Source organism: Neolamprologus brichardi, chromosome 6, assembly GCF_056152115.1.
Source record: "Neolamprologus brichardi isolate AB-2024 chromosome 6, ASM5615211v1, whole genome shotgun sequence".
Taxonomy (NCBI): domain Eukaryota; kingdom Metazoa; phylum Chordata; class Actinopteri; order Cichliformes; family Cichlidae; genus Neolamprologus; species Neolamprologus brichardi.
This window is the reverse complement of record NC_142109.1, coordinates 37774656-37790000: the sequence shown is the minus strand read 5'-3', so window position 1 is coordinate 37790000 and position 15345 is coordinate 37774656. Positions and strand designations below refer to the sequence as shown.

Here is a 15345-nt window from a genome sequence, read left to right as displayed (position 1 = left end):
TCTGTCTGTCTAACTTGTGTTTCCTCCTCCTGCTGCTGCTGCTGTGGATTTACGGGCAGCGAGCTGAGACGGTACGTTTCCTCTCTGCTGGCAGCATGAAGGTCACCTCAGGGTCAAAGTTTCAGGATCTGCAGCGAGTTCAGCTGATTCTGATGTGCTCGCTCACTGAACCCAGATCAGTGTCTGACTGCTCCTTATCATCCAGTCTGGTGTTTCATGTTTGATCGGTTTAAATAGAAATATTGATTCGTGTTGCTTTCATATGATCTGAGAAACATTTAAACTAAACTCTGGAAGTTTCAACGTCAAAGACATGAATGCAGACGTCTGGTGTATCGTTACAAACCTCCAGTGTTGGTCACAGTTAACGTGAGACGGCGAGTTCTCACAATTCATCAGCGAAGACCGCGGCAGAGCGCAGTAGTTTGTGTGTTTGAGCTCGCTGCATTACACCGTAGGTGGCAGCGATTTGGTCGTCTGTCAGAGCACCTTTAACTGACATCACGACCAATCGAGCTGCAGCTACACGATGGCGTCTGCAGGAGTAAATAGAAAGCTTACACTGACGAACTTCAGTGACCATTATTTACCAGTAATGATGATCAAGTCTGTTAGCTCTGATAGCCGCTAACAGCTACCATCTTCCTGCAGGTTTCTCTCTCAATAACAACATCTACCAGCTGCTGGTGGCCCGATACTCCGACCCCGACATGACCATCGACTTCGACAACTTCGTGGGATGTCTGATGAGGCTGGAGATGATGTTCAGTGAGTTGGCGCTTCGCTGCTAACGAGCTCAGAGAGGCCAGTCGGTCTGTGGGGGAGTCAGTCTGTGGGGGAGTCAGTCTGTGGGAGGTCAGTCTGTGGGGGAGTCAGTCTGTGGGGGAGTCAGTCAGTGGGGGAGTCAGTCTGTGGGAGGTCAGTCTGTGGGAGGCCAGTCGGTCTGTGGGGGAGTCAGTCTGTGGGAAGTCAGTCTGTGGGGGAGTCAGTCTGTGGGAGGTCAGTCTGTGGGAGGCCAGTCAGTCTGTGGGAGGTCAGTCTGTGGGGGAGTCAGTCTGTGGGGGAGTCAGTCTGTGGGGGAGTCAGTCTGTGGGAGGAGTCAGTCTGTGGGAGGCCAGTCAGTCTGTGGGAGGTCAGTCTGTGGGGGAGTCAGTCTGTGGGGGAGTCAGTCTGTGGGAGGTCAGTCTGTGGGAGGCCAGTCGGTCTGTGGGGGAGTCAGTCTGTGGGAAGTCAGTCTGTGGGGGAGTCAGTCTGTGGGAGGAGTCAGTCTGTGGGAGGCCAGTCAGTCTGTGGGAGGTCAGTCTGTGGGAGAGTCAGTCTGTGGGAGGCCAGTCAGTCTGTGGGAGGTCAGTCTGTGGGAGAGTCAGTCTGTGGGGGAGTCAGTCTGTGGGAGGTCAGTCTGTGTGGGAGTCAGTCTGTGGGGGGAGTCGGTCTGTGGGGGAGTCAGTCTGTGGGGAGTCAGTCTGTGGGGGAGTCAGTCTGTGGGGGGAGTCGGTCTGTGGGGGAGTCAGTCTGTAGGAGTCAGTCTGTGGGGGAGTCAGTCTGTGGGAGTCAGTCTGTGGGAGGTCAGTCTGTGGGGGAGTCAGTCTGTGTGGGAGTCAGTCTGTGGGGGAGTCAGTCTGTGGGAGGTCAGTATGTGGGGGAGTCAGTCTGTGGGAGGAGTCGGTCTGTGAGGGAGTCAGTCTGTGGGAGGTCAGTCTTTGGGGGAGTCAGTCTGTGGGGGAGTCAGTCTGTGGGAGTCAGTCTGTGGGAGGTCAGTCTGTGGGGGAGTCAGTCTGTGTGGGAGTCAGTCTGTGGGGGAGTCAGTCTGTGGGAGGTCAGTATGTGGGGGAGTCAGTCTGTGGGAGGAGTCGGTCTGTGAGGGAGTCAGTCTGTGGGAGGTCAGTCTTTGGGGGAGTCAGTCTGTGGGGGAGTCAGTCTGTGGGAGTCAGTCTGTGGGAGGTCAGTCTGTGTGGGAGTCAGTCTGTGTGGGAGTCAGTCTGTGTGGGAGTCAGTCTGTGTGGGAGTCAGTCTGTGGGAGGTCAGTCTGTGTGGGAGTCAGTCTGTGGGAGGTCAGTCTGTGTGGGAGTCAGTCTGTGTGGGAGTCAGTCTGTGGGAGGTCAGTATGTGGGGGAGTCAGTCTGTGGGAGGAGTCGGTCTGTGAGGGAGTCAGTCTGTTGGGGAGTCAGTTTGTGGGAGGAGTCAGTCAGTGGAGGAGTCAGTCTGTGGGAGGTCAGTCAGTTCTAATTGGAGGACCACGGATTGGAGGGCGTGTCTAAGCTCCGTTTGGAGCTTTGTGACCTCCCTCAGGTAGGAGGAGTCCCGCAGGGCGTTGGATCACAGGAGGTCTCAGTGACTAGCGGTTAGCTTGCCGGCCCCGTGACGTCTCGCTGCGTCTCTCTGAGTTTTAACTTTCCCTCTGTGCTGTGACCTTTAACCTTTAACCTGCGACGGTCTTCCTCCACAGAGGTCTTTAAGAAGCTCGACACTAAAGGCAGCGGTTTCATTGAGCTCGACTTCCAGCAGGTGAGACGTATAACGCGGTGACGTGTATGTGTCAGTGTGAGCGCAGAGGCTGACGACGACCATGTCTTCTTCTTCTTGCAGTGGTTAAACTTCGCCATGATCTGAGCCGCAGCTTCAGTGGTTACTGCAGCACGCCTTCTTCCCCGTTTGCTGGCCGCCTCACTTCCTGTCACCGCTCCTGTTTTATATGCATGGTTGAGTTTCTACACTAACTTTCTGACATGTAAAGTCAATAAATTCTCCAAACCTGGAAACTGTGTTTGTGTTTTACTAATGATCAACCTGTAACTGGCCACGCCCCCGTGCGTCGGTGCTTCACAGTGAAAATGGTGAAGCTGCTCCTGAACAGACGCCTGCCGTGAACATTTCACTTTGTGTGGCGTTTCCTGAGGCTGACGCAGGCCAGAGCTCAGTTTCATTTCATGATTAGATCAGCAGCTGTGAGAGGTCAACATCTGGCTGCAGGTGAGTCGGCTCCTCCTCACACTCACAGATCGAGCAGGTGACCCGTGACCCGCTCCACAACAAAAGCATCCGAGTCAGAAAGTGTCTGAGCTCGTCATAGGTCAAAGTCTGCGTCACTACGAGAGGCAGCAGGTGGAGTGTCTGGACCAATATTTGAGCTTCCTGATGATGTCACAGCGACGGTCTGAAACATGAAAACAGATACACGCTTTGGTGCACAGGTGTCACAAAAACAGCAAAGCTTAACAGACTTACGTCCCGAGGCGCCTAACAAGTGCTCCACAGCACGGCCATGAAGCAGCATACTGCAGCCTGATTGGTTGCTAAAAGCAGCGATCGATTAGTGATTGATTGGTGATCTTCTCAGATCCTTGTGTTCTTCCTGCAGGGTCACGTGTATGTGACATCATCACTGCAGATCAATAATTCAGAGAAGCATCAGCCTAGTGCAAACACAGCCACTTCCTGTTAGAATGACCGATCACGTGACACACGCGCGCGCACACACGCACACTTGCGACGTAGCCCCGCCTCTACGCCGGGCGGGGCGCGGTGCTGCAGCTCAGCATCCTCGGCAGCATCCAGGACCCGGTGCAGACCACATCCCGGAGCAGGACACGGAGGAGCTCCACACGGGTGCAGGTGAGCCTGGAGCTGGGACCGAACCGGGCTGAGCCGATCCCTGTCGGTCCCTCTGTTTTTTCCGTTTCCGGTTTGATCAGCTGATTTCTCCGTTTTTGCGCTGATTCATGCAAAATGATTACATCATTGCGTCGCTGGACCAATCAGAAGCCTCAAAGCTGCGTGTAGATTCAGACAGAAACGAGAACAAAATCAGCTGTTTACCGTTAATGACGTCACGGCTCGGTCACGAACCGCAGAAATATTATGACGCGATCACAATTAACGGGGTTGATGCAGAAAGCCCTCAGCCCAAAGGCATGACGGGAAAACGTGTTCCTCAGCTGAGTTGGGACAAACCATCCGGTCCTCTGATCGATCAGCTGTGATGAGTCCGCAGCTCTTTGAACTCACACAGGTGAGGACACACCTGTGTGAGCTGTGTCGTCCTTACACGATTTTTGTGGTGTTCTATCGCAGCGTACTGATTGATTGATTGATTGATTGATTGTTGTCTGAAACAAGAGCAGGTGTGCTGATGGTCCTGGCTCAGTGCTAAGTGGCTTCTGCTGTGAAGCTTCAGTTCAGTCAGTTTCATGTTTTATTTATCCGTGATCAGCCGCCTCAAAGTCCTTTGTACTGTAAGGTAAAGACAACAATACAGAGAAAAACCCAACAGTCATATGAGCAGCACTTTGGTGACAGTGGGAAGGAAAAACTCCCTTTTGACAGGAAGAAACCTCCGGCAGAACCAGGCTCAGGGAGGGGCGGGGCCATCTTTAAAGTGTAGGAGAGGGAAACGGAAGTGTTTACCTGATGAAGGTCACCTGGGGTTTGTTTACAGGGTCAGTAGAAAAATACCAGCATCAGTTTTACTTCCTATCAGACAGACTCAGGTACAAACCTGCTTTCCTCTGCTCTGATTGGCTGCTCAGAGGTCTGACGTGTTCTGGCTCAGGATGTTTACAGGTGTGTCCGAGCGGATCCAGATGGACCGGGCCCGAGCTGAGGGTCTGGGCTCGGTCCAGCAGGCCGTGCGCTACCTGAACCAGGATTTCGAGGCCCTGGGGCAGGACTGCCTGCAGAACAGAACCCTGTTCGAGGACCCGATGTTCCCCGCAGAACCCGGCTCGCTCGGCTTCAAGGAGCTCGCCCCGTTCACGGCCAAAACCAGAGGAGTGGAGTGGAAGAGGCCGACGGTGAGCCTCCACACACACGCACACACACAGACAGACAGACACACACACACGCGCTCACTCATACCTGCATCTGATTGGCTGTTCCAGGAACTGACACGAAACCCTCAGTTCATTGTGGGCGGAGCCACCAGGACCGACATCTGTCAGGGCGCTCTGGGTAAGTCATGTGACCTCTCACAGGTAACTACTGCTGGTTATCTGGCGGTTATTAAGCAGTTGTCAGAGAAGCTTTGCGACAGTCATGGAGGCAGTTATCAGGCAGTTATCAGGCAGTTATCAGGTAGTTATCAGGTAGTTATCAGGCAGTTATCAGGCAGTTATCAGGCAGTTATCAGGCAGTTATCAGGTAGTTATCAGGCAGTTATCAGGCAGTTATCAGGCAGTTATCAGGTAGTTATCAGGTAGTTATCAGGCAGTTATCAGGCAGTTATCAGGTAGTTATCAGGTAGTTATCAGGTAGTTATCAGGCAGTTATCAGGCAGTTATCAGGCAGTTATCAGGTAGTTATCAGGTAGTTATCAGGCAGTTATCAGGCAGTTATCAGGCAGTTATCAGGTAGTTATCAGGTAGTTATCAGGCAGTTATCAGGCAGTTATCAGGCAGTTATCAGGTAGTTATCAGGTAGTTATCAGGCAGTTATCAGGCAGTTATCAGGCAGTTATCGGTGCAATAATCGGTGCAGGTATCGAGCGGTTATATGCGGCTGTGGCTGCATGAACTTTGGTGTCAGCGCTGGAATAAAAACGCAGCATCACTCAGCTGACTCAGCTCAGATTAGGACTGTTTGTTTGCTTTGACGCCGTCACAGAGACGCTTATATGCAAACATCCTTATTTTCATTGCCAGAGCTCCAGTTTGCACTGGGACAGGCTCAACCGGTCTGGTATGCAGGGTGAGTCGGCGGTTGGAACTTTCCAGTAAATCAGGTGTGTGATTCTTGGAACCACACACAGAAACCTGCACTTCCTGCTCCTCCAGCACCTTCTCCTGAACTACAGGAAACTGTTTAGCACCGCAGAACCTTTGGGCCTCTTGTTTAGGTCGTTCTCGATGCTGGTTGGTTAACCACACTGACCTGTGCATGTGTGGTTTGTTGTTCATTAACAAGCCAGTCATCCTGAAGCTGTTTCTGCTTTCAACAAACGTTATTCAGCACTTCGGCAGTCATGTGATACAGGCTCCGCCTCCTTCATGTGAACGTGCTGGTGGTTCGATCAATGAACTGATTGATCCAGCTGATCACATACATACAGTTAGAGTTGTGTTACACTCGTCGTAACTCTGCATCTGTGAAAACAGGAAGTAAACCAGGTCCCCACAAACACGCAAACACCAGCATGTGTGTGTGAGTCAACAGACTGGTCTCTGTGTGTCTCTCACACACACACACAGGACTCCACCCAGCTGACTCACACTGTGTGTGTGTGTGTGTGTGTGTGTGTGTGTGTGTGTGTTGAACTGGACAGGAATGATCGGTATGAACCCTCCACCCCTGGCCGCTGGTGGGAGGAGCTCAGGCTTGTTTTCGACGCTTTGGCTCCGCCTGCTGGAGGCAGAGAAGCACTTTATTATAACAGGGGACTCAGACTGAGCGATCAATAACAACTAAACAGTAATAATGGATCAATAACAAAACAAATCAGCATTAACGTCCCACTGCGCTGCTTATTGATCCCTAAAAGCAACACAGAGATAAACAGGAAGTGGACAAAATACCAGAAACACTTGCAGGGCTACGAGCCTGGCTCCGGCGATCCTCAGTCTTTACTTCAGTTTTGAGTTTGTTTACTTCCTGTCACGTGACCACTGTTCACCAGCTGTAACTCGTCCCTGTGTGGATCCATTTCGGTTCAGTTCTAATGTTTTTGTCTAAAGTCAAAACTTTTGGCAATTCCAGCTCCGCGCGAGCTGGCAGCCGGTTTCAGCGGCGCGTGCTCAGCACTGAGTGACGTACTTACTTACTTTTAGTTTTACTGAGTTTTACTGAGTTTTACTCTTTTAAATTTGTGTGTTTCACTTTCTTCTGTTTGCTTTCTGGTTGTGCACACAATGGAGGAAAGACCTTTTTTAGAGGGGGACAATCAAGGACAATAAAGGAAATTTCTATTCTTTTTATGTTTTTATTTTATTTCAGAATTCCCCATGTTTTTAGTTTTAGTTACCATGGTTACCCTGCTCCACTAGTGCCGGGGCAGCAGCGGTTAACAGGCCGTCTTCATCACTCAACAACCTCAGCTTCAGTCTCACCTGTGTGCGTGTGTGTGTGTGTGTGTGATCTGTCAGCAGAACACCTAAAAGCTCTGATTTCAGTCAGACAAACATCCTGAAACGTGCTGCATTCAAACATCACGTGAATGTCAGCGATGATTCCGATTCAATGGACTGGAGCTAAGAATCGCTCTGATCTCTGAGGTCGATCATCCAGTCAGACCTTCCTGAAACACGGGCAGGTGTGCCACCTGTGGTCGGCTCTGAGGTCTCTTTGTCTCGCTCGTTGTGGCCTCGCTCAGCACTCAGTCTCCATCCAAGCCTTGAAAAGAGAAGATGAGCGAAGGGGTTGTTTATTTGGTTTAACCTTTTAATTAAGAGCTTAAAATGTTGTCTAAGCTTCACCTGTTTCCAGGTGTAAACCAGGTGAACACGAAGAATGTGATGAATATATTTCCTGAAGTAGAGTTTGATGTTACGGGATGTACTTGAAAGCAGCACTCTGACCTGTATTGATCTGTGAACGCTGGACCGTCCATTAGCAGGAACCATTAGCAGCTTAATGTACTGTTAGCTTAGCATTAGAGTCCCGAGAGGCCGTCAGAAGAATGTCGACAAACACTTCCCATCATCATCATCATCATCATCATCATCATCATCATCATCAGAGTCATGCTGATGTGAGCTCAGCGCTCCCAGCAGCTCTTCACCTGATTAAAGGTGATGTAACCACAGACCGCCTGCAGAGGGCGCTGCCTCTCCATTCAGGTTTGTCCAATCAGATCAGATAAAAAGAATAAGCAGAGGCTGCAGCTTCACTTCCTTCAGGCTGAAGTAACCTGTAAAAGAGGCTCAGGTGTGCACCTGTCTCACCTGTGTGTGCTCCTGCAGGTGACTGCTGGCTGCTGGCTGCGATTGGCTCGCTGACGCTGAACGAGCAGCTGCTGCATCGCGTTGTTCCTCACGGTCAGAGCTTCAGCCACCAATACGCCGGTATCTTCCACTTCCAGGTGAGGCTTTCTGCACCGAGGCCACGCCCACTCACCTGTAAAACGAGTGGACGTGGTTTGAGTGCGGCTGGTGGTTGATGCTGGACGAGGACACACCTGTCACAGGTGACTGATTCTCCTTCTTGCTCTGCAGTTCTGGCAGTTTGGGCAGTGGGTGGACGTGGTGATCGACGACCGGCTGCCCGTCAAAGATGGCGAGCTGCTGTTCGTCCACTCGGCTGAAGGCACCGAGTTCTGGAGCGCTCTGCTGGAGAAGGCCTACGCCAAGTAAGACCCGCCCACCTACAAACAGGTGTTCATGTTTCAGGTGCCGATCTCCAGCCTCGCCGGCATCTGCGGGTGAACCTTGTGTCTACTGCGTGTCTCTTGTTGTTTCTCAGGTTGAACGGGTCATACGAGGCGCTGTCCGGCGGCAGCACCACTGAGGGCTTCGAGGACTTTACGGGAGGCGTGTCAGAGATGTACGAGCTGAAGAAGGCGCCCAAAGATCTTCATCGCATCATCAGCAAAGCGCTAGAGAGAGGCTCGCTGCTCGGCTGCTCCATCGACGTCAGTCACGCCTCCGTGGAGTCAAACACACAAAACGCAGACTTTCAGCCAATCAGTGCAGGCGTTTGTTTCTGTTTCAGGAAGTGATGTCACAGGTTCTTCAGGTGTAATTGTATGTGATGATGTGTTTGTCCACACTGATCAAACGACCTTCTGTCTTCAGATCACCAACAGCTTCGACATGGAGGCAGTCACCTTCAAGAAGCTTGTCAAAGGCCACGCCTACTCTGTGACGGGCCTCAGACAGGTGAGCTCAGCTGTTACCTGAGAGGTGTCAGCTCACCTGAGTTTAACTCCAGAGTGATTTTTCACCACGTCACTGTTTAAGGAACAAACTGAAACGTTGGATAAATTAAAGTCGTGCAAAATGAATATTTAATTTATTTCATTGGTCAGAAGGTTCAGTCACACGTGACCGGCTTCACGGTCAGAATCAGGACTTTATTTATCCTCAGGGGGCAGTTAGGATGGTTTGGGCGTTTCGGGGTTAAAGGACTAAATGTGTTGGTGGATTTCCAACAAAAGCTCAAATCAATCCAAAGTGTGTTTGAGTCACGTCAGCAGCAGACGGATCAGGAAATGATTGCAGGGTTAGGGTTAGGTCGCTTTGAGCTCTAGTGAAGAAATCCTGTGAAAAGTAGAAGTTTCTGCAGCTTGTTGTAGGGGCGTTGATGTGGTCACTCTGTTACGTTTCCTGGATGAGGTCAAAGGTCACGCTCGGCTCCTTTTCACTGACTACAATCAGCCACATCTTGCAGCTGATCAACTTCCTGTTCAAACTGGATTTTAATCCTGTTGGATTTCAGATGCTGTAACTAACAAAGCTCAGCGTGTCAGCTGGTAGTACACAGGCTAACAGGCATGTCATTAGTTTTTGGGCTCTATCTGGTAGATGCAGTGAAGAGTGACAGGAAGCAGAGGGCCACGGGTCGGATTCGAACCCGGGCCGGTTGCCCGCTCATCCCAGCGAGCCAAACCGGCGCCCAAAATGACCCTTTTTAATAAAGTTTCATTGAATCCGTTTTAGACGAAGACATCGAGCGTCCTTCACGCCTGCTGCACTTTGTGGGGGGACGATAAAGTTAGCATTGACCATTGTTTCTCAGGTGAACCGCTCAGTTTAGATTTCCTCATTTGATCTCAGGTGTTTGTCCTCCTGCAGGTGGAGTCCCGGCGCCAGCGCGAGCTGCTGATCCGCATCAGGAACCCCTGGGGTCAGGTGGAGTGGACCGGAGCGTGGAGCGATAAGTGAGTGCTGCAGCTCGTCAGACTCGGCTAAGTGGGAGGAGGAGACGGAGAGTTTAACGTCTGTTGGTGTTTCAGCTCCTCGGAGTGGAACGCCATCGACTCGGCCGAGAAGGACGAGATGCTGTGCAAGATGGAGGACGGGGAGTTCTGGTATGTTTGCTCTGTGACGATGACTGTGGTGTCTTTAAAGGACGAAGATGTTCAAACGACTGTCGCTGTGCAGGATGTCCTTCCAGGAGTTCCTGCGTCAGTTCTCCCGGCTGGAGATCTGCAACCTGACTGCGGACGCTCTGAGCCAGGACTCCACCAGCTTCTGGAACACCGCCACGTACGAGGGCAGCTGGAGGAGAGGGAGCACCGCCGGGGGCTGCAGGAACCACCCGAGTGAGGGGCAGATACACCTCTGTTACACAAACATGGTGCCGTGCTCACACTAGAACCAGTTCTACACACGCCCACCAAGTCAGGACCTCTGATGTCAGCGACTGTGGGAGGGGCTACCAGTGATTGGCAGACGCAGCCAGACAACCTGTAATCCTGTATCATAGTTGTTCTGAGGAAGTGCAGACTGGTTCTCCGAGGCTCTGCACCATGTTGGTGAAAAAGAGGTCTGAGTGTGTCGCAGGGATTGTCTGTGACGGGGCGCCATGTGATGTAACATGTGAGCGTGTGTAACCGGTGTGATTCTGCGTTGTGTCTGATAAAAAAGGTAAAAGAAAGAAAGACCTCCAAGTAAATAATTTGCCCGCTCCAGCTCCTACGACCAAATACAAACAGTGGGGAAGAGGGTTAGCTCAACATCCAAGCTAGCAAGGAGTATACATTCATGCTAGCATTTATGGCGCCTAAAACACATGTATGATACACACATACTACACACTTATAACATCTAACAAAAACAGGCTTAATAATGACAGTAATTGAACTAAAATCACAATCAGAAACATCCAGGTGGCTAAATATGCATTATATGTGTGTTTTAAGGTGTTGGAAAGAAATGACACCCACCTCTCCCACAGGGGAATTGTAGAAAAGGGGAGAGGCAAAAGGGGTACACTGTATTTATAGGATTGCACCAAAGAAGAAGAAGAAAAGAATGAGGAGGGGCTCTAACTGATAATGAACATAACTACAGGCTTGGAGGTCCTAAAAGTCAGGTATAACAGGAACGGTTTGGGGGTTTAGAACACATTTTGTGTAATTATAACAATGTGATTTATGACCCTGTTACACTTGCGTGTAGGCGCAGGCCGCGGTCTAACGGGCTGCAGCCTTTGCAGTGTGTATTAAAAGGAGCAGTAGCGTCATTGATCGTGGCTCAAGAGTTGGGCGTTCGCCTTGTAATCGGAAGGTTGCTGGTTCGAGCCCCGGTCGTTGTGTCCTTGGGCAAGACGCTTCACCCGTTGCCTGGTGGTGGTGGTCAGAGGGCCCGGTGGCGCCAGTGTCCGGCAGCCTCGCCTCTGTCAGTGCGCCCCAGGGTGACTGTAGCTACAACGTAGCTGCCATCACCAGTGTGTGAATGTGTGGATGTAGTATAAAGCACTATACAAACACAGGCCATTTACCACTGAAGCCTCGCCTCTTCAGTGTTCCTGCGTGTCTCAGATCATTTCTGCCTCACTACTCTGCGAAAAGTGAAGGGAGGACATCTACCCCTCCCGTCCCAGTCTCCGAGGAAAGGTTAACAATTAGTTAGTCCAGGTGAGCCCAGGTGGCTCTGACTGTTGGCGTACCTTCAGGGTGGCGTGTTAGTGAGCGGGCCTGGACCCGACAGTCCATCAGATTTTTACCGAGTCCTCAATCAGCATGAAAGTTTTTGTGCATCTTTATAATCTGGAGGCCAAATTTGAGAGTTTCTGAAAGCAATAGCGCTGCTCGGCGTGTTGATCACTGATGAGCAGATGCTACGTGGTGATCTTCAGAGGCTCAGCTGAACTTCTGTCCTGGTCTAAGCGTCCCAGCATAGAGGCCGCGCTGCACCTGTGCGCTTGGTTATAACTACATCCTCCTGCTGCTCTCCTGCAGACACCTTCTGGATCAACCCTCAGTATAAACTTTCCCTGCTAGAGGAGGACGATGACCCCGACGATGAAGAAGCCGCCTGCAGCTTCTTGGTGGCGCTGATGCAAAAAGACCGCCGCCGCTTCCGCCGCCAAGGCCAGGACATGCACACCATTGGCTTTGCCATCTATGAGGTCAGAGGTCAGAAAGGTGACGTTGTTGTCACGCTGTATTTCTGCTGTTGGTGACGCTTCCTCTGTTCTCGTTCACAGATTCCTGAACAGGTGAGTCGCTCCGGTCCGTTTCACGTTTCCGTTTTTTTTAACTCGCTAATGGCGGCGGCGTTGGTCTGTCCCCCAGCACCGAGGCTGCCCCAGCGTTCACATGAAGAAGGACTTCTTCCTGCGTCAGTCCTCTTGCGCTCGCTCAGAGACCTTCATCAACCTGCGAGAGGTGAGCGGCAGGTTCCGCCTGCCGCCTGGCGAGTACCTGATTGTCCCGTCGACCTTTGACCCCTCGAAGGAGGCGGACTTCGTCCTGCGGGTATTCACAGAGAAGCAGTCTGAGAGCCAGTGAGTTCACCGTGATCTATCTAGAACCTTATCAAAATAAAAGAGCTCTCGGTGACAGTCTGTGACTCTGCAGGGAGATGGACGACGGCGTGGTGGCGAACTTCGATGAAGAGGTAAACAAACCAAAATGGCTGCTTTATGACTTTGTGTCTTTGACCTTTGACCTTCCTGCTCTTCTTCTCTGCAGGAGGAAGTGTCAGAGAGCGACATCGACGACTCCTTCAGGTCCATGTTCGCTCAGCTGTCCGGAGACGTGAGTTCAGTAATGAAAACGTTCTTGGGCTGAACGTGCAGAAACGGCGAGGACGTTCACTTCCTGTTTCCTCCCTGTAGGACATGGAGATCTCAGTGCGGGAGCTCAGGACCATCCTCAACAGAGTCGTGTCCAAACGTGAGTCTTCCTCACCTCTTCACCAATCAGATGGAGGCTTCTGATTGGTCTCTGATGTGGTTGTGATGTGGTTTGCAGACAGAGACCTGCAGACTGACGGCTTCAGCATGGAGTCCTGCAGAGCCATGGTCAGCCTCATGGACGTATCCTCGCCGCTGCTCGGACAGGTAAAGCTTGATGTCTGAAATAAGACGCGTTGGCCTTGACTCGATCTCAGAAAGATGGCAGCGCTCGCCTCGGGCTGCTGGAGTTTCAGATCCTCTGGAACAAGATCAGGAAGTGGCTGGTGAGTGAACGCCTGAAGCTCACAGGTGAAAGCTATCGAGCTCATTTCAAACATAAAAACTTTATCTGTCGTGAGACGGAGCACCGAGTCGCTTCGTTCGCTTTCCTCTGTTTCTTCCAGTCTGATTAGTTTAGGAAGTGGCTCCAAGTCTGAGCGATTGATTATCGGTGCTGGTCGATCAGGTGCTGGTCGATCAGGTGCTGGTCGATCAGGTCCTGGTTTTGTGGGTTTTAAATGTTTGGGTAACAAAATCTTCAATCCAATAGCCGATCGATCGGATCGAGTCCTGCGATGACGAGTTCGGTTTCATGTTTTCAGGGAATCTTCAGAGAGTTCGATCTGGATAAATCTGGCTGCATGAACTCCTACGAGATGCGTCTGGCGCTGGAAAATGGCGGTAACTGAGTGTTGCATTGTTACTGAGCGTGCTCTGTTGCATTAAACTGACCTGAGATGTGTCGCGTCCGCAGGCTTCAAGCTGAACAACAAGCTGCATCAGATGCTGGTGGCTCGATACGCCGACAACGAGATTATCGACTTTGACAACTTCACCTGCTGCCTCGTCAAACTGGAGGCCATGTTTCGTAGGTTGATCATGTGACTGCGAGAGCATGCACAGTAAACCTTTTAACATTTTATTTGTGCTGAGCTGCTCCGTGTGTGTTTGTCAGGAACCTTCCAGCACCTGGACACAGACGGGACGGGCAGCGTGGAGATGACCCTCATCGAGGTAAACGCTGAGCTTAGACGCGCTCGAGTCAGACCCACGTTAGTTTCATATGAGCGGAAGCAGGTCTGATGTTGCCTTAAGCATCCGTGTCCATCAGGCCTGTGATGAAAATCATGTTTTGGATCATTTTTCTGTGTAAATACTGTTTTCGTATTCGTGGACCTGTTGTTCCACACGTGGAGTATCTTCCATCTTCAGCGTACAGTCTATGTTTGTGGGTTTGGATCATTTTACAGAAAACGTTAGCGTCGCCTCCGGCTCTGTTTGAATTCAATTCAATTTTATTTATATAGCGCCAAACACAACAAAAGTCGCCTCAAGGCGCTTCATAGATACAGAGAAAAACCCAACAATCATATGACCCCCTATGAGCAGCACTTTGGCGACAGTGGGAAGGAAAAACTCCCTTTTAACAGGAAGAAACCTCCAGCAGAACCAGGCTCAGGGAGGGGCGGGGCCATCTGCTGTGATTGGTTGGGGTGAGAGAAGGAAGACAGGATAAAGACATGCTGTGGAAGAGAGACAGAGATTAATAACAGATATGATTCAATACAGAGAGGTCTGTTAACACATAGTGAGTGAGAAAGGTGACTGGAAAGGAAAAACTCAATGCATCATGGGAATCCCCCGGCAGCCTACATCTATTGCAGCATAACTAAGGGAGGATTCAGGGTCACCTGGTCCAGCCCTAACTATATGCTTTAGCAAAAAGGAAAGTTTGAAGCCTAATCCTGGGAACGAGGAGGCGCAGAAAGGTGTTTAAGTGCCCCTCCTGCCTACATTTCATTTATTGTTTTCATAATAACAAATTTATTCTGCTGCGTAAACCAGATTACTGTGGACTCGATCTTTTCGTTGCTCGAGGAGCCGTGCATGAAGGATGCTTTGACTCTTGTAAGCCGATGATTTACGGTTCACGTTTTGTCTGAGCCTCTGCGCCAGAGCATAATTCTCACTCGCTCACATTAAAGCACAAACCTGACGACTGATGAATCCATCTCTGAAAAGCCGCCTCCTTCCTGCGCGTCGCGAGGATTTAGGACATGAATATAAATGTGATTATTACACAAAAATAAGAGTAAATAATCTGTCACATCAAACAATCTCACAGACTGCCAACGTGTCTTCTCTCCTCAGTGGCTCTGTGTGAGCATGTGCGGCTGAGTCACCTGAGCGTCAGAGCGCCCCCTGCAGGAGGAACCAGTCCATCACAGCTCTACTGCACTACACTGCAGTACTACTACTATACTACTGCAGTACTGCTACAGTAAAGCATGCAGCAGAAAGATATTAATCAGAGTACTCTGCGGCCTTATTCATATCCTGCATGATCACACAGGTATTGTAGCCACACCTGTGCAGGTGGTAGTTTCTATAATCACGGGTCTGCCAGCTGTTGAATGGATGCTGGGAGAAAAATAAAGTAATTGATCAGCATCGTTGTGTCTGTTTCTCTGAGTTTCGCCTCGTTTCCTGTGTGAGGAGCTGCTGATGCTGCTCTTCCCCGACCTGAAGCTTTATCAGCTGACCTTTGACCTGCCATCTCACCTCAGTGTTGCA

General features: G+C 50.8%; 2 protein-coding genes across 2 annotated transcripts in view; both read left to right on the top strand.

Annotated features, from left to right (window-relative positions):
• LOC102799483 (calpain-2 catalytic subunit-like) overlaps positions 1 to 2759 on the top strand; it is a 14135-nt gene extending 11376 nt beyond the window's left edge. The window contains exons 18-20 of the mRNA XM_087842345.1: positions 652 to 768; positions 2447 to 2505; positions 2587 to 2759. Of these exons, the coding sequence (XP_087698471.1) occupies positions 652 to 768; positions 2447 to 2505; positions 2587 to 2610 (200 nt within the window). The 3' untranslated portion in view covers positions 2611 to 2759. The remainder of the gene's footprint in view (positions 1 to 651; positions 769 to 2446; positions 2506 to 2586) is intronic.
• Positions 2760 to 3504: 745 nt separating this feature from the next.
• LOC102799184 (calpain-1 catalytic subunit-like) lies at positions 3505 to 15219 on the top strand. Its single transcript, XM_035914691.2, has 22 exons — positions 3505 to 3612; positions 4550 to 4790; positions 4878 to 4947; positions 7890 to 8008; positions 8142 to 8275; positions 8389 to 8557; positions 8721 to 8804; positions 9720 to 9805; positions 9881 to 9955; positions 10029 to 10189; positions 11831 to 12000; positions 12079 to 12090; positions 12167 to 12378; positions 12452 to 12491; positions 12566 to 12631; positions 12712 to 12769; positions 12848 to 12912; positions 12987 to 13055; positions 13374 to 13452; positions 13526 to 13639; positions 13727 to 13785; positions 14923 to 15219. The coding sequence occupies exons 2-22, from the start codon at positions 4551 to 4553 to the stop codon at positions 14947 to 14949; spliced, it is 2109 nt and encodes a 702-aa protein (XP_035770584.2). The 5' UTR covers positions 3505 to 3612; position 4550; the 3' UTR covers positions 14950 to 15219.
• The last annotated feature ends 126 nt before the right edge of the window (positions 15220 to 15345 follow it).